This window comes from Protopterus annectens, chromosome 16.part0, assembly GCF_019279795.1.
Source record: "Protopterus annectens isolate FY-2018-M chromosome 16.part0, PAN1.0, whole genome shotgun sequence".
NCBI lineage: Eukaryota > Metazoa > Chordata > Ceratodontiformes > Protopteridae > Protopterus > Protopterus annectens.
The window spans coordinates 161292987-161315215 of NC_056750.1; the positions used below are offsets into that span (position 1 = coordinate 161292987).

At 39.2% G+C, this 22229-nt stretch overlaps 1 protein-coding gene across 3 annotated transcripts in view; it reads left to right on the forward strand.

Annotated features, from left to right (window-relative positions):
* The window catches only part of LOC122791087 (apolipoprotein L1-like), a 97392-nt gene that overhangs the window by 63633 nt on the left and 11530 nt on the right, over positions 1 to 22229 (forward strand). For all 3 annotated transcript variants that reach the window (XM_044058881.1, XM_044058882.1, XM_044058883.1), the window contains one exon: positions 13371 to 13410. In XM_044058881.1, the coding sequence (XP_043914816.1) occupies positions 13371 to 13410 (40 nt within the window). The remainder of the gene's footprint in view (positions 1 to 13370; positions 13411 to 22229) is intronic.

Here is a 22229-nt window from a genome sequence, read left to right on the forward strand (position 1 = left end):
GCCGGTTGATCAGCATGATATAGAAATTCGGATTTAGACACATGGTAAAACTGCACTGAGAAACACCTCTTTAGCAGCTCATTACCATTTATCTGAATAAAACAATGTACTGTCAGACCTGACTGATCCAGTGTTTTCCCCAGCAGCCTATGTATTGCATTAGCAAAAGCATCCCCCTGCACAGATAAACATTCACAAAATCATACACACACACACACACACACACACACACACACACACACACACACACACACACACACACACACACACACACACACACACACTCACACGCATGCACACAGACACACACAGAAACATATACACTCATCCACACTTACTTTCACTAATGGAAACATACACCCACACACCTGCATGCATGCTCCAATGCATGATTAAAACACACACACACACACACACACACACACACACACACACACACACACACACACACACACACACACTCCAACATACACACACAAAAACAAACATATACGCTCAGCCACACTTACTTTCACTAATGGAAACAAACACCCACACACCTGCATGCATGCTCTAATGCACGTATAATAAACACACACACACACACACACACACACACACACACACACACACACACACACAGCCACATGAATACACTCTGCATCCCATCTCTGACACCATAGTGTGACCTCACACACACATACATATTAAGCATCATTCATCAATTTGAGGACATGCACTTATCTCCCCCATCCCCCCCAATGGCTCTGCTGCACTTTGCATCATAAGTACTCATATAGGAGAGAATAGGTGAGTGCATCTTTTGACAATGTTCACTTTTTCCACCCAGACTCCCACACTAAAATTTTACTTGGCTAAGTGATTCTCTAAATCACTCAGCTGAGCCATTAATATTTCCAGAGGAGAGCTCATTGCTATTTAGCATTAGACACTCTGTATGCTAAGACCCATGTGAGTAGAAAACTTTAGTGGTAGACCAGTCTGTAAATTAGAAAGGAATACCAGTTTCAACAGGATCAGAAACGGTCTCACTCAGTTGGACAGCACACAGTCTATCATGACATGTTGTGGTTTTTGAACTTTTAACCTTGTGTCAGACATTGGATTGTGGTAATGCTTTCAGTGAAAAAAGATCACTTTGATTAGATGTAGACATGATTATTCTGGCTCAGACATATCAGGCTGACATTTAGGAAAACATCATTCAACTTGAGGTTCATCCAAAACTACTTAAATGTACCTCCAAACTGCATCAGACTGTGGCACCATCCTTAGTTTGCACAATGTAAGACCTCAGTTTATCAGTTGTTTGCACTTCAATACTTGCTATGTTCCAGTTATCTCCCCTTCTAAGTTCAGGCACACTGCTTGGCCTAGATATTACATGACATCTTTTGTCTGTCTCCAGGAATTAGGTCATCCATCTCAAACACATTTGATAACAGTTTCTAACGTATGGTCACCTTTAGTACCTTGATTTAACTTTTCTAATCCCTGGGTAAAATTTGGTCTTGTTATTACATTCTGCATATAGATGGTGGCATTTTCTTCAGTTTCTGACAAGAGCTAGTCATATACAGGACTTCTAGATAACATATCTACCACAGTTAGTTGCTTCGCAGACACATGGATTGCTATGACATTGAACTTTCTCAGTGTCATGATTAGTCCTTGAAATCTGGGTTGTACTTTATCTAGAGTGTAGGACTTTTTCAGTGGAACCAATAGCTTGTGTTCATTGTAGAGTTGGAAACTGTCTAACACTAGAAGGAATCTCTAGAAATTATCACATGCTCACATACTCTGAAGCCACTCCTTCTAGTTTAGTAAATCCATTTTGCTCTGTATTGGTTGATATTCTGGAGCAAAATGCAACATGGTGCAACATGTTCATCTGGAGTAATACTTTACTAAGTTGTATGTTAGGCAGAACTATGGTATGTGAAATGGGCTGATTGCCTGGATAAACACAAAAAAAGTTAGTATCAATGTGTTTGTTGAAGCTAATCTTCTTAACTATTAATCAGTAAAGATAAAATTACCACCAAATGCTATTCCATATGTTATGACCATGTACAGAAGAGTGACATTTTTATGCTGTATGTAGAAGAAGCAGAAATACAAAGAATGCAAGAACTTGCTATGATTGCAATAATGTGTGCCAGTGGTGTAATTTATTATGAATTATGACTGCACATGTCCATTTGAAAAGGCTTAATTATGTAGTCATGTTACAAAAGGTTATTCTGCCTGCCCTAGATGATAGAGCACCCAAAAATGTCAATGGTAAAATATTTTTCACATTAGATGCTTCCAGTGAGCTTTTGGCAAATACCCCTGGAGGAAGATAGCTATAAACTGGCAACCTCCATTACTCATCAGAGATGGTTCTACTTTTTTGTATTCTGTTTTAACTGATTGCTATTTCATACAATCTCAGGGCCTGAAATTTTCTAACCTAAAATGAGTGTTATATTAAAATGTTATGAAGCAATGTTAATATTTGTTAGCATTTATTTTACCCTGCTGAAAGCTTGGGCATAATAATATCCCTGTAAACAGTATATTACTATGTATATTATTAGGGCATAAAAGAAGTTCATTCTTTAAAATGAGTCATTAACAATAATGAGGATGATCTGTTTGCCAGGATAAATAAGTTCCTGGATAGTGTGATGAGTCAAGATATCTGAACTTAGAATGATGGTAGTTAGGAGGAGGAAGATGATGATACATCCCTTAGTACTATAACCACTACAACATATAGCTTTAAGCCCACAAGATGGTAAGATCCAAAGCAGGCAGAAAGTCTTTGACCATGTTGCATAGTAGGGGATGAAGAATGGAACAGGTGTATCAGATCTGGGGTGAAAATGGTAAAACAGGATGGAATATGCCAGACATCAGGAAATATAAAACAAATGTAAACAAAAATCTCTTATGTAAAAGAATTAAGTCTGTAAGCATGAAGTGGACAAGCTAGGAAGCTGAAGGAATTGAAAGGAATGAATCATGATTAAATAGGATTCAGAAGCTGATGGAGAAGAAAGAGGAAAGGTTGATAGGTTTTAAGGTTTGGATGGATAACTGCAGAAGTTGGAGAACTGAGAATGTTCTGAAAGATTAAGCAAAGAAGAATTATGAGAGCATATTAAGGAGGTATTTTGAAAAGTGTTTGATATTCCTGGATGATGTATTAGAAGAAGGGAGAAGAGAATACGCTTTAACTTTTTAGGAAGATTGTGAACTTTGAGATTGTTCAGAATAGGTAGAAAGTAGAGAAGTGTGGTTGGCTGTTACATACAGTAAACGTTCAGTTAACTGGAACTCAAGCAACCAGCAGTCTCAAGCAACTGGCAAAAAAAAAAAAAAAAAAAAAATTGGAAGAAATACACTGCAATTTTCATGTGTTGCAGTTTCTGTCCCCCCCCCCCCCCTCAGAAACATACCTTATGTTTTTAGAGTTTTAGAGTTTTAAGAAAAGGAAATAGGAATACATTTTCTCTCTCCCCAACCTGAGAACAAGTCAAACCAACAAATAGTATAGGCTACAGTATGAGTCAATCCTATTTTAATAGTAACTCTCAAGCAACAAGAACCTATAATTATCCAGCATCTACCAATCTCCACAGGTGCCGGTTAACTGAGTGTTTACTGTAGTGTTATCCAAGCCAGCTGGAAACACTCTACAAAGGAAGAGAGATAGCAAGTGTCCTGCTGGATAGGGAAACAGGTGCTGCCTTTGAGGGAACATGGGCGAAATTCTTGGCTAGGCTTATAAGGACCTCCAGGCCAATAGCCTAGTATCATCCTATGAACCTATGAACCTATTACAAGGCAAACGCAGAAGGGCTGATAAAGGAGTGGTTGGCTAAGGATAAAATAGAATATGATATACATCCAGGGTATTAGTGGAAACACGAAGAGCTGAACGTTTCACTAGGCTATGGGAGAGATAGATTGGGGAAGATTCCAGATGGAAGCAGGACAAGAACAAGTACAAGATATGGATAATCATACAAAACTTCAAACAGTGTACTATGATGTATGAAATGCCAAAGAAAATATTGCATAGATGGTGCTGAATGTTCAGGAGAATATTGGAAGAAGGGTGGAGTAAACAAGATTGGTGATGGAGCTGGGATAAGATGGAGGTAGCATATAATTACATGTGATAGGAGTGTAGTAAAATACTGCTAGCCTGACCCACATACAAGTTACCTGCTACAGTAAACAACCAAAACTCAGAAAATGTTGACTAATTGACCCAGTTATTTGGAGGAAGATAGAATATGTTAGATTGAGAGGAAGGATAAATCATAATGATCTTACAGGTATCCTCAGGAGTCAAGAGAAAGATTATTAAGAATTGAAAGGTTATATGATATACAGCAATATATGTGAAGTATAATGTTTGTTATGTTAATATAGTTTTATTACTTTTATATATGAATGTAAATTTGCCTATGTCAGAAGTGATGATTCAATAAAAGTGTTTGGAAAAAAACTGTAAAAAAAAAAAAATAATAGGATAGATCTATCTACAAATATAAAAAAAGTTAATACCTGGGTAAGGAACCTGTGTAAGAGCAAGTCATACCCCTATAATAAAGGTGTTCAGAATTGCTTGGAGATGTTGATTGAAATAAATGTAGATCAAAACTGAGAAAACTGATTCAATCAGTAGGGGCATAACAATGGTGTTTATAAAGCATTTCATTAATTACCTAAACAGTAAATGTAGGTTGGACCTAAGCAAACACCAGCCATTTAATTTAATATTTATTGATGTGATTAGCTACAAGTCTTATCCATGTGTTTAGCTGATAGTCTTACCTGTTTTAAAGTGCTGAATTAGGTGCCCTATAGTGATTTGACAATTTGTCTGAACCCTTCTATGAGGTGGTAAGAGATGACCAGGTGTAACATCTAGCACAGAGATAAACGTTTAAAACATTTAAAAGATACTGGGGTATTATCGTATGGAGTATGAATGGAGGGAGTCATTATCTTCTTTTCTTCACATTCTTTAATTTTTTTCACTCAGGTTTTTGCTGTTTCATTTTGCATCTATTTTTTCATACAATGTCAGCATATTATGGGGTTTCCCATTTTGTATCACATGTTGAACTGTTTGCCTGACCTGCTAACATTTTCAATGCAAATGACCTAAGGGAAAGAAAGAACTCACAAAAGTCATTCTGAGACTAAAGAAATGTCCTTTTACAAAAAGTTATTCATATTGTGAAATCCAGTTAGATGAAATGTCATGTTAAGACTTCCAGAGTTAAAAGCACACCGAGATGCTTAGATCATCTGTGATCCTCATGCATGTAATAAGCCACATAAGAAAACACTGCTCTCCTCTTCAATATATTACCACCTTTCTATCACTAAACTAACACCTTGTAAGTTTATAAGACATATTAGCTACAATCATTAGGGCACATACCAGTAGGCTGAAGTCGCTTGAAATTAAGTCCAAATCAAGAGCACTAACTTCTACAATTGCCCTGCTAGAGCCATGCACTTTGTATTTGTCAGACACTCACAGATTAATTTTCAACTCACTAAAAAAGTAACTGATTTTATTGTCCAATTCAATCTACTAAATGCAACAAGTAGTGCTTTATTTTTATGGGTGTATTTGCTTAAAACATCTTTAAAAAGGGTAACATTTTCATGACAATTTAGATTTTGCAAAGTTCAGAAATATATATATTCCTCTGACAATCAGCAGGGTAAACTCCAAAGAACATTACCACAAATAGTTAATTAATTCATCAGTAACCCTTGCAGAAATTTAATTACACCTTAACCTTGGTTTCTAAGAGAGTAATGACTAGATTCATTAGTCAATCATCATTTAAATATAGAAAGCTGGCATCACTCTAATAAATTCTCTTTTAGTCATAGTAAAACAAGATTAGTAAAATGCACATTTTAAATCAATATCAAAAGTCCACTTGACAATTAATGGCATGCAAACAAATCTTTTTAATTACAATATGCAAGGTGTTGCAAAGTCCTTTTTGCTCCGTAAATAACACAGAGTGCACTAATGACTGCGCATCTGCTAACATAGACTTTTGTCAATGTATCAGTCTACATGTAATAGTACAACAATGTCCTGGAGCATTCTCTCTGAACCTTATCAGTACAAACTTAAGAGTTATCACTTCTGAAAGATTGTGGGTTCTTCATTGACTCAATCATAAGATCATACATTAAAGTGGACCTCTATCGCTTAATACAGGGGTGGGCAAACTTTTTGATTCATGGGCCACATTGAGTTCTAACATTTGACAAAGGGGCCGGAACAGGAGCAGATAGATGGCATGCTTTGAAAACATCACCTCATTGGGGGAAAAATACACATCTTGGGATATGGAGAAAACATGTGCTTTAATTTCCAATGAAAATGAAGAAAAGCATTACAATAAAATCTCTGACTTCGAAATGAGTCTTTAAACACTGAAAATCAAATAAATGACCATTTTATTTTAAAGCACTGAAATAACTGCTTCTTCTTACCTACTTAATAGTGTACTTTTAGGAGAGCTTAAATTAATAAGCTAGTAAATCATTTTACACGCAGATACATTTTCTGTCAGTGAAACTGGACATCTATTTAACTTCAGCAGGTTTTGAACAGTGATGCTGCAATCTATATACACACGCACACACACACACACACACACACACACACACACACACACACACACACACACACACACACACACACACACACACACAGAATCTTGTCAGTTTTCATAATTCACTTTCTCTCTCCAATCACTCACACACACATACACTCTTCACCTTTCAAACCTGCATTCAATCACTTTCTCTCTCTGATCGCTCACACACACACACACACACACACTTCACCTTTCAAACCTGCATTCATTCACTTTCTCTCTCCAATCGTTCACACACACACACACTCTTCACAATTCAAACCTGCATTCACTCACTTTCTCTCTCTGATCGCTCACACACACACACACACACACACACACACTTCACCTTTCAAACCTGCATTCACTCACTTTCTCTCTCCGATCGCTCACACACACACACACTTCACCTTTCAAACCTGCATTCATTCACTTTCTCTCTCCGATCGCTCACACACACACACACACACACACACACACACACACACACACACACACACACTTCACCTTTCAAACCTGCATTCACTCACTTTCTCTCTCCAATCGTTCACACACACACACTCTTCACAATTCAAACCTGCATTCACTCACTTTCTCTCTCCGATCGCTCACACACACACACGCTTCACCTTTCAAACCTGCATTCACTCACTTTCTCTCCGATCATTCACACACACACACACACACACACACACACACACACACACACACACACACACACACACACACACACACACACACACACACACACACACACACACACACACTTCACCTTTCAAACCTGCATTCATTGATTCACTCACTTTCTCTTTCCTATCGCATACACACACACACACACACACACACACACACACACACACACACACACACACACTCTCTCTCTCTCTCTTACCCTGAGTAGTGCTCGGCATCTTCTGTTCAATCCATCCTCATGTTGCTGCTGCTGCCATTAATCCTGGGCCCGGCTCCGTTTCAGGGCTCGCTGTATCCCCCAGCTTGCTAACGCCATTAATCCCAGCTCCGTGAGCTCGCCATATCCCTGGCCCCTTTGCTGCTGCCATGAATCCTTTTCAGAGCTCGCTGAGTCAGCCTCTTCTGTTCCACATGTTGCATTCCCGCTGACTGTTAACTTAACCGCCAGCCAGCCGGAATGATGATGCGAGCTCCTTGAGCTCAATTCTGACTGGCTGGTAGCCTGATGGTGCTGACGTCATCGCGCACGTGATGATGTCAGCCCCGACAGCGTGAAAATTTAAAAAAAAGAAAAGAAAAATCAGAAATGAAGGGGTGCCAAGTTTGGCGTGCCGAATCAAAACGTTTAACGGGCCGCATGTGGCCCCCGGGCCGTAGTTTGCCCATGCCTGGCTTAATATTTCTCAAACTTAGTAACTCTGGACATTGTCTTGTGCCTTCAGCAGATAAGTGTTTTAAATGTGAAAATAGCACTTTATCTTAAGAATTGTTTTTATATGGCAAATCTGTTGAAAACACATTTGAAAGCAAATTCAATACAAGTATAAATAAAGCCTAGTTGAGAAAACAAACTGAAAATAAGAAAAACACAGATTCTGAGGAAGTTAATAGTTTATTAACAAAAGTGCTCATCCAAAATTAAAAACTGAGACATGCTGTACTCCCTGGCTAGCATGTCTAACAAGTATAAGAAACATAAATAATCCCCTCCTCCACATCTCTGATGATATAGGCTAGACCCATATGAGGAATAACAAATAAGTTCACCAGAAATCCTAGTAGCATACCTCTCAACCTCTTAGAGCAAGAAATCTGAACAAAGCCATAAAAATGAGGGAAGAAAGGCCCAAAAATTCTGACAATTTTTAAACATTGCTCTTACAAATGTGGAAAGTTGATTGAATGACAAGTTTTGCATTAACATGAACTTTCTGAAGGGTATGACGTCTGAACCTCAAATATCTAGCAATATTTTGTGACTTCATTCCTCACCAATTTGCCAAACATCAGCCAGATAAACAAACTTTTTGAGGAACAGACAGAAAATATGAAGCAAAAATCTGGGCATTTTGCAAAAATCTGGACAGTTGAGAAGTATGCATAATTGAAATGCAAACACAGCATAACAGTCAGTTGCTCAGTATCTAATTCCTAGATTCATTATTTAATCATCATCGAAATGTAGAAGGACGCATTCAGTCTCACAAACCTTTCTTTTTTAGTCATGATGACACAAGAGTAAATACTGAATAATAATTCAGTATTTACACAATGCCAATTCATCAGTTCTTATGTAAAAATCTGATTAAATCAAAAGTAGAGATGAAGATAAATAGCATGCAAATATTCCTTTAATTCTAATATTTAATGTGGAATACTGCCTTTTCAACCATATATAACAAGTATAAACCATGGCAGACTCTTGCCAATGCAAGGATATACCCTGGAAAGTTCTTCCTAAATTCTGACTATTCTAACTGTGCAACACTGCCTTTAAATAACTGCTCAACATCAGCTTTAAATGACTGTGGATTGTTCATCTAACTGACTGCTAAAGTTTACTCCATGCCATCTAATCTTGGTTGAACTTTGCAACTATGAGCATGGGATTGAATTTACAAATGGTCTTCCCACTTTAAAGAAAAAAGATCTTTACAGCAACAGAATACAACAGTTTGCAACTTAAGTTCTTTAAATAGCACTGTTTTATAGAACTGAGAAATCATCCTTAGCAGCTTCAGCACTGTGGTACAGAGGGATAGAGCCCAAATGCAACACAGATGACACATCATTTATTGGTGGCTTGGGCACTAGAAGGGCTGAGGCAAGTGTGGAGGAAGTGAATAGCCATCACTGTTTTTCCCATCCTAGGTGGTGATGTAACTCAATGTGTGCAATTGACCCCTACAGAGGCAAAGGGATGCTGCAACTAAAAGATATTTGATTGAGTGGCTTTGCCAACCTGCAAGCCATGGCAGGCTGTTCTGAATGCTACTATGGACAGAGAGTTAGGCTGGGAAGGAGGAAATTCACATGTAAATGATAGTCTACTCTGTGTCCAGTTCTCATCTCTGAACTAGAACAAATAGACTGAATTCTTGCCTCAGTCAGAGAATGAATGGACTAGTGAAATTGTGCCCTAGCCAGGAGCACATGGGGCAGTTCTCTCAGGAGAGAAAATTAATTGGTTGATAGCAGCTCTGGAAAATGTACAATGAGACATGTCATTACCACATCTACCATGTGAGGCTGTTGAATCCCTCAACACTTGATTGTCACATGCAGAAAATTCCCAGAATAGTTATTCTGCACTGAAAGAGAAGGCCCAAGATCTAGTGATCTGAACACAAAAAATGCACAGAATGTAAGAAAATCTGTTAGCAGTTAGACATAGGATTTTTTAAGCATTTTAAGGATACCTGTTATATCTCTCAGTTACCCACATTGTCAGTAATTGCATTCATTCCCTATTCAGGTAGACTCTTCCTTTGTCAACAGTTTCAGGTCCATTTCACTCTTGAATATTGATGTTACGCTATATGTATAAATTCTGGCCAAAGGATAATAAATATAACTTGCTTTCATATTGATGGTCAATAATGTGGCTTTACTCCTGGGAGGTCCAGCACTGATTATACATTAAAGCAAATTTAACACTCAGGAATGTGCTTACAAAGTTCACAAGTCCCACTGTGGCAGTTTTAAGCACTTTGGAAAAACATTTGATTCTATTCACAGAGAGTGATCATTGATCCCTTTGGAACTCCTGACTAATTTATCCAAGCAACACAAGCCTGTATTACTCATCTCACACATACGTGGTTATTCCCAGTTGTGCATTTATCTGTCCAAATGAGTGCAGATTTGATACAGCAATTTACTGTGTACTAGTTCTACTCCACTATTTATATTCTTATTATAGGACTCATGTTTTAAACATGTTTCGCTTAATATAATGTGTTTTATTATTATTGTTCTTTGATTTCAATATTTCATGTTGTTCTTTTGAATTTGTATATTACTTAATAAACACGTGGATTAATCCATTGTGCACTAATTTTTATAAATACTGCCTTATGACCCATAAAATTACGACAGACAAATGAAATAATTTAATTCTGCTTCTCCAGTCATCTACAGTGGGAATTCCTGGATTTCTTTTACTGTTTTGGCAATAGCAAAAGCTTACATTTTTCCATGTTTTTCTGTGTTATTTTTTTCTTCTAACGGATGTCTTTGAAATATCATTTTATAATACTTTTTAATTATAAACTTGAAAATGTAGTAGCACATAGATGTGGCCTTCCAAGGGATAATTTTGGATTGACATATGAAGTTGCTTATTTATGACTGAAATCTAATAAACAAATAGATGAGTTATGTTCATTGGTTCATAGGTGTTTACTAGGTTTGCATTTGACACACTAATGATGACAAAGGCCTTTTTAAGCCTAGCTATGCATCCTAAATCTCTGACAAGATCTGGCACCCTTGATAAGTGTAAGCAGGGGCTTGGGAGATGAAACATTTATATGCAGGGGCTGGAAGATAAACCATTTCAAGGTTGCCTTTGTCCATTAAAGACATAGGTGCCAAACCAGGGATAAATTTTCAGTTCCTCATCAAATTTTCCAAGTTACACTTGAATAGGGTTAGGGAGAAACTCTGCTCCATATGGGTGGGAAGCCCATTTCAGAGAAGGGGTAGTGTCTAGGATGCACACCTGTCTCTCCATCAGGTCATATTTATATCATAGGCAAGGTTTAAGTTTTTAAATGGGTAATGCTGATGCTGTTTGTTTTGTGAACATGCAGAAGGTCCATCAGGGTGGGGTCTGACAAAATCCCTGTATGCCAGGCATAGATCTCCCCTCAACAGCCTGTAAGGGGCAAAATACAGGGATAGGGCCTTGAGGTGGTCTGCACAGGACATGTTACTCATGCCCTGTATTCTTTTAATGAGGAACCTCTGTGGACATTCCAATTGTTGGATATGCCTGGTTAGGTACATACCAAAGGGGGCACTGTACTCAATGATAGGTCTAATGAATGTCAAATGCAGTGGAACAATGAATTCTATGGACCTAGATGCCATATTTTTGTTTAAAAGTTGCAAATTAATTTGAGGCTACTGCTTTACTGAGGCCATAAGTACTTAAAAGTCATATTTATACATCTCTGTATTCACACACACAAATTGACTGCTGTGAGATTGGAAACCACTACCTATCTAGCTATGCAATCTAGAGGGCACAGTATTTAACACAAGCACCACTGCAGAAGACTTTGTAACCTGTACTAGTTTTAATATTTTTTATTAGGTCTTTAGCTAAAAAATAAGTGGTGAGTGATGCAATGGCTTTTTCCTTTTAAGACTGTTAGTGCTCTAGATAATGTGATATTCCAGTATTTAATGGCTTTCTTCAAGACACTGTGTATGATGTAACTGATGTGGTGTCAAATGCAAAAGGAAAGTAATACAAGGTTTCACAGAAATGCCAAAATGGTATGATAATGACAAATCAATGCTTTAATCTAGTTTTGTTTGCAGAGGGTCTTCTGGTTAAAGGAAAAAACACTATAAGATCAGAAAAAATATTTGACAGATGTTTTCATTTAGTAGGTGTACTTATATGGGACTTATCTGCATTGGTCAAGTTAAAATTGAACCCTCCATCTGACATATTTATATGTAAATATTTAATAAATATTAAATAATACATGTTGTTTTGCTTAGAAAATGTGATTGTTGGCTATATGATACAGTTCTCAGAACTGCAGCAATGAAACACCCATTTGTGAAAGGACAAGATACCTTTGTGTGTCACTGGTTCAAACAACAATCTGTGTACTGGGATGGAGGAAGTATATTCAGCCAGAAGGAAACTTTGTTTACGAGTTAGACAGTGAGGCTTTAATGTCTTGCATGAACATTTTTTGAATGGTATCGGGGATTATGCAACTTTGCAGCCTCCAGTGACATGTTCACTAAGCAGCAAGCATACTGTGTAATACACATCATGCAATGGGGTCGGTGTCAATTCATAATGCCTGCTTTTTGTAATACACATCATACAATGGGGTCGGTGTCAATTCATAACACCTGCTTTTTGTAATGCACATCATGCAATGGGGTCTAAACCAATTCATAGGGCCTGCTTTTTGTGATACACATCATGTGATAGGGTCTGTACCAATTCATAAGGCCTGCTTTTTATAATACACATTATACAATGGGGTCCATACCAATTCATAAGGCCTGCTTTTGGTCTTGTTATGACTCAAAAATAATGGTTCTACTGGTAGAGCATTGGTGTGCAACGCCTGGTTTACTCATGCAAAGAAAAGGAATAAAAATAGTCAGTGGATGGACTATACAAAAAGTTTCAAATCATCCAAACATAATCTTCAGGAAAGAGAGTAAGAAAAAATAATTATTAATGTTTATTTTTAATGATTTTGCACTGGTGCAATTGTCTGTCATGATTTACCTTTAATTACTTATTAATGGTAAGAACCTGAGTTTATTTTACTGTTTAAAGTCAGATGTGCCTTCCATTGATTCAATTTTCCTTGCATAGAAATGTTAAGGTGTGCATTCAAATGTTGATAAAATGCAACATAACTACTTGTGTACAGAGAAATTATAAGGATAATAAGAGAAACTATCAAGGCCTTCAGTATTAAATTTAAAACATTTTATTTTGTTTATTTTTAGAAGTGGATGACAATAAAAGCAATGAAGTCAACCTGGACAGGTAAGATGGTTACAGTTTGGTATATAGTTATCCAAATTGCCAGTAAATGTTCATGGCATGTGTGGGTGGATGTGTTTACGTACTTTCCAATGGGCCGGTATTCCATTAAAGAATAATTTTGTATTCAAGTTCAGGTTTATTAAAATATATATTTACCCAGGCACGTTACAAACAAAACATCACTACAGCACACAATAAATAAGAAATTTAGTGAAAACTATAAATAAAGGATAAAATAAAAATATCAGCTTTAGATACAGTAAAAACAAACTACTGTTGTATGAAATTTGTGCACTAACTGGCCAACTGAAGCAAAGTTACAAGCTGTTAGCTTGAGGCAATTGGACTAAAATCAAATAACATATCAAGTGATGAATCACATTCATAAAAGTGCAAAAATATGAAAACTGAGTCACAATAATATATTATCATGTCACATTATCAAGCCAGGCATTATACAATGACACAAACAAGATATCACCTAACTAAATTATTCAGATCAGTCGGAAAATAAGTTGCCAGGTTGATTTTGTGGTAGACTGCCAAAGACATAATGAAATCTAGCAGCAGAAGCATTGCGTCAGGCAACATAGAATTGTCTGTTTACAAGAAATCGCATCACATTTGGACCAAATAATCACCAGAAACAGCACTATATGCAGATGCAATTTGACAAAAATTGCCAGGCAATAGTAGGGGAAATTATCCTGAAGGATCCTTCTCACCCTGGTGGATAATTTACATCTGTGTAGTAACTGAGACATGGTTTAAAACAGAGGGAAGCTGTGCAGGGCTATAACACTACTGCACAGGATGGGAAAAACGTGGTGGTGTCTCAAGGTTCATTCAGAAGAGAGTCGGTTCAATGCTGATAAAGCAGCATGAGACACTAGAGCTTCCCCATGTTCAGATAACCATCAGAAAGGTCTCGTACCATATATTAGCCAACTTTAGAACTCCCTGTATATCAAAAGAAAAACCCAATGCCTATCTACAGGATCTAGAATCACTCAGTATTAAACCCAGCACCATGTTCCTATGTGATCTAAACTATCCAACTATAGACTGGGAAACCTACACCATCACTACTGCACAAGCACAGAGATTCCTGGACTTTGTTAATACAACCCCCCCCCCCCCCCATTGAACAATTGGTCAGAGTACTCACTAAGGGGAATAATGTCTTGGATGCTGTCTTTACTAATATGGATGATCTTGAATCATCCCTAGCATATCTTCATCAATTACTACATCTGGCCATAAATTTCTCTCCTTCAAAATAAAATTGAAAATGGAGATCCTTTAGTGTTTTCTCTAAAACAAACTATATGCTACTAAGTGATACATTGGCAAACTTCAGATCCCCACTAAACTCAGTTAACTCTATTGAATACATGGAAACCTATGCCACCACACCATACCATGTGAACAGCTGAGGAGATGCAGCTGTACCCTTAGGAACAGCCCTAGAGGCAAACCCCAGAAACAAACCCACATTATAGAACCGTAATATCAGCAAGCTTTAGAATAAAAGGAAAAGAATTTTGAACAAAAGTAAGAAGAGTAATTCCCAGAATGACAGAGCTCTCATCACTGAAATAAACCAGAAAGCAATGTTTGAAGCTAAAATGGCAATTCAAGTCAAAGACAGATACAAGGCCTTTCTTTAGTGATGTTCATAATCTCAAAAGCATAATGCAGCAATGCATTATGATCATTGTGAATAATGTTAACTACACTGAGGATTTAGCTCTAACCTTACCATTCCCTACCCTCTGTCTGCCCCACAAGAGATACCTGAAACTGGCTTGCCTTCAACTATCATACAAAATTAAGTTCTAAAAGTGCTATAAAAAGCTAAAAATACTGCATTACTGGGTCCTGACAATATCCCTGAATGCATCTTGTATACTAGCCACACTTCTGACAACACTGTTCAATCTCAGCCTTGATACAGGTTTTGTTCTAAGTCATCACCACTAACACCAGTGAGGGACATGCACATTGGGAAGATTACAAGTACACAGACAATAAAGCACAATTTCCCTTAAGAGCACACAGAGATCACAGTCAGTCTGGAGCTGGTTTCTCCATTTCTTTCTAGATGCTCAATAAGACTACCCACTGGCATAGCTACAGGGTTCAGATCTAGGCTGAGTGGTCAAGCCAAAACCTCCAGCACCCTTTCTGTCCAACCAGTGCTTTGTGTCCCTGCCAAAGTAGCTGACACACACAGACATGCACTTAGAGATTTGATTTATATACAAGCACACAGACACTCCTGGGGAAGGCTGGCACAGATTCACTAGCTATGCTTCCTTCTGCCCAGACTATACAGTAGTACCACCTGCCATCAACTACTAATTATCAGCTACCATAAGACCCTTACAAAGGGTGACCAATTCTACTGTGCAATGTTACTGTTATCCAAATGGTAAGTGTGTCCAAGACTTGAAGGTTGTTTAGGAGTGGCCTGTACAGTGTTACCAATACATATGCAAGTACGCTAAGAGCTTAAATATCTCTAAACAAAACCAGCCACAATTAAAAGGTTTAAATATATTTAATAAAAAATAATAAAAGCAGAAGACAATACTTATTGACTTAACACAGTGACAGCAGAGTTCAGAATCACAGGAAATACTTTGAAACAACATTGCAGGACAGTCTCACATAAATACAGAAAACATCTAGACTGATCTTACTATTTTCCTGTCTATCTCTAAGAGGAAATTGTTGTAATCTAAGTCTTAAAGAGCAAAATGCAGGCAGAAGTGCTGGGTGAATGTTTTTATGTTCAAGACAAGATACAAAATGCACTGACTTTCTCTCTGAGATAGTTCTTAAGTTACTAACAAACATTTCTGCTGGATCATCTCAGATTACATCATTCTTGTCAACTATGCTTTTAGTTTCCAGTCTAACAAGAACTTAAAATATAACACCTCAGTGTCAAGGATACTTATCCCTTAGAAGCAGACACTTATCTCTTCGAAACATGCCTGGAACTGGAAATCATAAAACTGTTAAACACCTTTGCATTTGAAACTGCAATTACCTCTGTTTCCAGACAATAGGAAAGCCTACAACTCTAGACATTGTGTCTGCTTTGAGCTGAAACAGAGATAACAGAGTCATAAACAATTTCCACTTATTTTCTTAGAGTTTGCAAGTTAACTCTGTATATTCCAGCCTTTACCATCAACACATACATTTGCATAGGCATGTAGTTTATACACATTTCTGCTCTTTTCCAGCAGGGTGCACTGTGGTTACAATCTTGAAGCTCAGTACAGAACATATAGTTTTTTTACATTTCTAAGGCAAGCATACAAATCATATTACTATTCACAAATGACAGAATTATTTACAAAATTCTAGCTAGCTGGGCTGGCAGCCTCCACAATCCCCCTCCCCTTGAAAACTCAAGCTAGTTTTTCAAGTGACTCTTGAGAAATGTTGCTTGAGAAGATTGAGCTTCTATGGGAACACCTTACCCCATTCAATGTCTTGAGAGCCCATCTGCATTGGCATTGTTAACCCCACTGAGGTGCTGCACTGTCATATCATATTCTTGCAACCCTAAGCTCTAACTTAGTAAATTGGCATTTTTCTGGATGGCTTAATGTAGCCATGTTAAGGGATTGTGGTCTGTAATTACAGTGAATTTACTTCCATATAGATAAGGCTGAAGTTTCTGCAGTGGCCACGCAATGGCTAGATATTCCTTTTCTACAGCTGCATAACATTCCTCCGTGGGTTGGAGCCTATGACTGAGATAAACCACTGGGTGCTCTTCCTCCTTTGAAGAAATCTGGCTAAGTACAGCCCCCACCCCATGACTTGAAGCATCCACCCACACAACAAATTATTTGCTGTAATCTGGACTGGCTAACAAAGGGGGTCCTCCCAAAGCTTCTTTAAGCTTCTGGAATGTGTGCTCACATGCTGGGGTCCACACTACCTTATCTGGCCTATTTTTCCTTGTCAGGTCTGTGAGGGGGAGCAGCTATCGTACTATAACTGGGGACAGACTTTCTGTAATACCTTGCTTTCCCTAAAAATGCCCTCACCTGCTTTTTGGTAACAGGTGCAGGCCATGCCTGAATGGTTTCCACTTTGGCAGGTTCTGGTCTGATTGTACCACTCCCCACTCTATGTCCCAGGTAGGAGATCTCTGCCATACCCACCTGACATTTGCTTGGCTTAATGGTCAACCCTGGCCTTTGGACATGCTGAAGGTGATCTTGCCAGGAATGGCTGTAGATGGCAAAATCATCAAGGTAAGCAAGGGCAAAATCTCCTGCTCCTGCTAGAATACAATCTACTAGCCCCTGGGAAGTTGTTGTGGTATTTTGCATCCCAAAGGGCATATCTGTGAACTCATACAAGCCAAAAGGAGTCACAAAGGCTGACCTCTCTCTAGCACTGGCAATCAAGGGCACCTGCCAGTAACCCTTGGTCAGATCAATGGTGGTAAGATACTTAGCCCCTCCCAGCTACTCTAGGCCTTCATTTGTCCTAGGCATGGGGTAATCATCTGACTCTGTGTGACTATTTAATTTCCTGTAGTCCACAAAGAACCTGGTGTTGCCATCCTTCTTTGGTACCAGCACCACTAGGGAGGCCCTGGGACTGCTGGACTTCTGAATTACTCCTAGTTCCTACATTTCATGTATCTCCTCCCTCAGAGTCTGTTTGACTTTCTAAGGGGCCTGTCTAAATGGTCTTTGGGGTCCTGTATCCACATGGTGCTGCACCAAGTGGGTGCAACCTGGTTTCCCAGTAAACATGTCCCCAGACTCCTGTAACACTGCTTGGATTTCTTGAACCTAGCCGCACTGAGGAGATCAGTCACCAGATCTTCCTCAGTCTCCTCCTGCAATCCACTGCAAATACTCAGCCCAAGGGCCTCCCTATCATGGTAAGGTTTCATCATGTTAACATGGTAGAATTTGTGCCCCTGCCTCCTGCCTATCAATTCTATCATGTAGTTAACATCCTTACCACTTTGTAGGATCCCTCTGAAGCTGCTTGGAGCTTGTTGTGTCTTGACAGGAATGAGAACCATTACTTGCTGCCCTACAGCATACTCTCTAGCGCAAGCATTCCTGTCACACCAGACCTTTTTCTGTTGTTGGGCTTCTGCCGGGTTCTCCCAGACCAAGCCCATGAGTTCCCTGAGCCTTGTCCTGAGGTTTAGGACATATGCCACAACAGAATCCTTGTGGGATTCACACTCACTCTCCCACTCATATCAAATTAAATCTAGAGGTCCCCTCACCCTATGCTCATACAACAACTCAAAGGGTGAAAAACCTGTGGATTCCTGGGGAACCTTTCTGTAAGCAAACAACAGATGGGGCAAATATTTCTCCCAATCCCTCTTAAACTGGTCTGCAAATGCTTGTAGCATGGACTTGAGTGTATAGTTTAACCTCTCAATAAGGCCATTAGTCTGGGGATGGTAGGGGTGGTCTTTAGGTGCTTCACCCCACAGTACTTCCACAGACAAGTCAGTAGGTCTGACATGAAATTGGCACCTCTGTCTGTCAGTATTTCTTTTAGAAAACCTACCCTGCTTAAAATTTCTAACAAAACATTTGCCACATTTTCTGCCAAAATGGGGGACAGATCCACTGCCTCAGGGTATCTGGTAGCATAATCTACTACCACTAGGATATAATTTTTCCCTGTGGAACTTGGTGTACTCAGAGGCCCCACAATATCCATACCTAGCCTCTGAAATGGCTCCATTGTCACAGGCAAAGACATCAAAGGTGTTTTTACCTTGTCTCCTGCCTTGCCTACCTTTTGGCACTGCTCACAGGTCCTGTAGTACCCTGTTGCATCTCTGGAAATTCCAAGCCAATAAAGGTTATGCATAATACATCTCTTTGTATGGTTTATGCCCATATGACCTGCAAAGGGAATATCATGGGCTAAGGCTAGAACTGCCAGATGAAAAGCTGTAAGCACTACCAAGTGATGTATTCTCTCACACTCTAGCCCTCCCTCAAGGGTCCACTCTCTGTACAGTAACCCTTTGTCCAAGTATACAGATTCCCCCTTGCCTTGAGAATCAGGTGCCTCACTAGCTACCTGCCTCAAGACTTGTAATGTATGGTCTGAGAACTGAGCCTGTCTCAACTCTCTCTTTGTAACCCTTCCCAGCTCCCCTTCCACAAGAAGTCTGATATCCTCATACAGCGGTATCTCACTGTCATCCTGGGTACTACTACTCACCTCTGCTCTTGCAGTCACTCTGTCCAAGGGAACATCAGTACCCACAAGCAGCTGTGGCTCACCTTCAGTCTCACTGCTACAGGGTAGCTCCCTCCCTGAAATAACCACCTCACCAGTCCTGGCTGCAAGTGTCCAGTCTGCCTGGGTCTCTTCCAGGCTACCAGAACCACATGCTTGTCTCCAAGTCTGACTGCATGTAACTGCATGAAAACATGATACTCCATTATCAAAATCTTTCCCTATCAGGACATCTGCAGAATGGTAGTTTGGTACCCTTGTTGTCTTGAGATAACCTACTATTGGCATTTTGTCATTCCCACTTACTGGCTCTCCCACCTTTTGCTTCCCATGTTGCCTCTGTGGAAAGTTATATGCTACATGGCTCCATTGGTTGCATTTAAAACATTTAACTCTAAGTCCTGGACATGTACCGGTACTAGTGGCTTCCCCTGCTACTGTTGCGGTAGTCTTGGCTGCTCACCATGGGTTCCCTTAGACCCATGAGCAGCACTGGGTGTCCCTTTCTTGCACAGTGATGCCCTGCTTGCTAGGTATAGGTCTCCCTTCTTCCCAAACTCATCTACAGTAGCACATTGTCTATCAGCTAACCAAATCCTCATGCCCTCAGGCAAAGTGCTGAGGGCTTGTTCCCTCACTAAATGGTCTGCCAGCCCTTCAAAGGTAGTGACCTGACATCCACTCACCCACCTATGAAAATAAGTACTTAGTTCAGCAGCATATTCAAACACCCTTTCATCTGCCTTGCATCTATGCTCAAGAAACTTTTTCCTATAAGCTTCAGGTGTTAACTTAAAACCTTCTAGCAAACAGTTTTTACAACATTATAATTTAAGAAGTCATTATCAGACAGTTTGGAAAGAAGAGTTACAGCTTTACCATGTAGTAAAGGAGTCAGGAATCATACCCAGAGCCCTTGGTTAATATCACACTGTTTACATACCCTCTCAAACATATGAATGAAACTATCAAAATTATCACCCTCTGTAAATTGTGGAAGAAATTTACTGACCTTTGTTGCTTCTAGGGTTCAATTATTCCCTTCCCCATTACCTCCATGACTCTGGTGAAAAGTCAGCATCTCCTTTTCATGTTGCCTCTGCCTCTCCTTCTCCTCAGCATCCAGGCATAGCAGTTTTTCATTCTCCTCAGCCTGCAGACATCTCAGTCTCTCAGCTGCTTCTATTTCTAAATGCTTGGCCTCCATCTCAAGTCTCTTTAACTCCAGATGGATTATTAAGTCCTCTGTGGAAAGGTTGAGCTGTCCATTCTCTGAGAGTTGCACATCTCCATGGCCAGTCTGATCATCTTCCTGGTTGCTATTCTTTGATGCAGCTATGACTAAAGCTGCAACCATGTCTGCTTTAGTCAGGTTTCCATGTGCCAATCCTTTCGCCTGGCATATCTCAGCCAAATGGCTCCTTATCAGCTTGCCATACTCCTCTGCTGACATGCTTGCCTGCTCTACCTGACTAAGCTAACAAAAAGAAACAAAACAATTTTGATATGAACTCTGAATGTTCACTGACTGGCTGATTTAGAGTACAAAAACACCTTTAGTGATCATTGTACATGAGCTACATGAATTCAATATCCACACCACTACAAGCCAATTAATATGTGATGTGGCTAACTCACCAATATCAACCAATTAATATTTGATGTGGATATCCCACCACTGCCAAACAATTAATATATGATGCCCCTGTACTAGCCCAGTAATTAAGGAGCCTCAATCCTCACCACTAACACCAATGAAGGACGAGCACATTGGGAGAATTACAAGTACACCCACAGAAAAGTACAATTTCCCTTAAGAGCACACAGAAATCGCAGTCAGTCCGGGGCTGATTTCTCCCTTTCTATTCATATCCCTGATAAGACTCCCCACTGGCACAGCTACAGGGTTCAGATCTCAGCCAAGTGGTCAAGTCAAAACCACCAGCACCCTCTCTGTCCAACCAGTGCTTAGTGTCCCTGCCCAAGTAGCTGACACACACACACACACACACACACACACACACACACACACACACACACACACACACACATGCATACACACACACACACACCTTGAGATTTGATTTATATACAAACACAGACACTCCTGGGGAAGGCTGGCACAGGTTCACTAGCTATGCCTTCTTCTGTCCAGACTATACAAATAGTACCACCTGCCACCAACCACTACATATCAGCTACCATAAGGCCCTTACAAAGGGTGACCAATTCTACTGTGCAATGTTACTGTTATCCAAATGGTAAGTGTGTCCAAGACTTGAAGGCTATTTAGGAGTGGCTGGTATAGTGTTACCAAATACATATGCAAGTACTCTATGAGCTTAAATATCTCTGAACAAAACCAGCCTTAATTAAAAGGTTTAACTATATTAAATAATAAATAATAAAAGCACAAAACAATACTTATTAACTCAACACAGAGACAGCAAAGTTTAGAATCACAGGATATACTTTAAACAACATTGCAGGACAGTCTCCCATAAATACAGAAAACATTTAGACTGATCTTACTATTTTCCTATCTATTTCTAAGA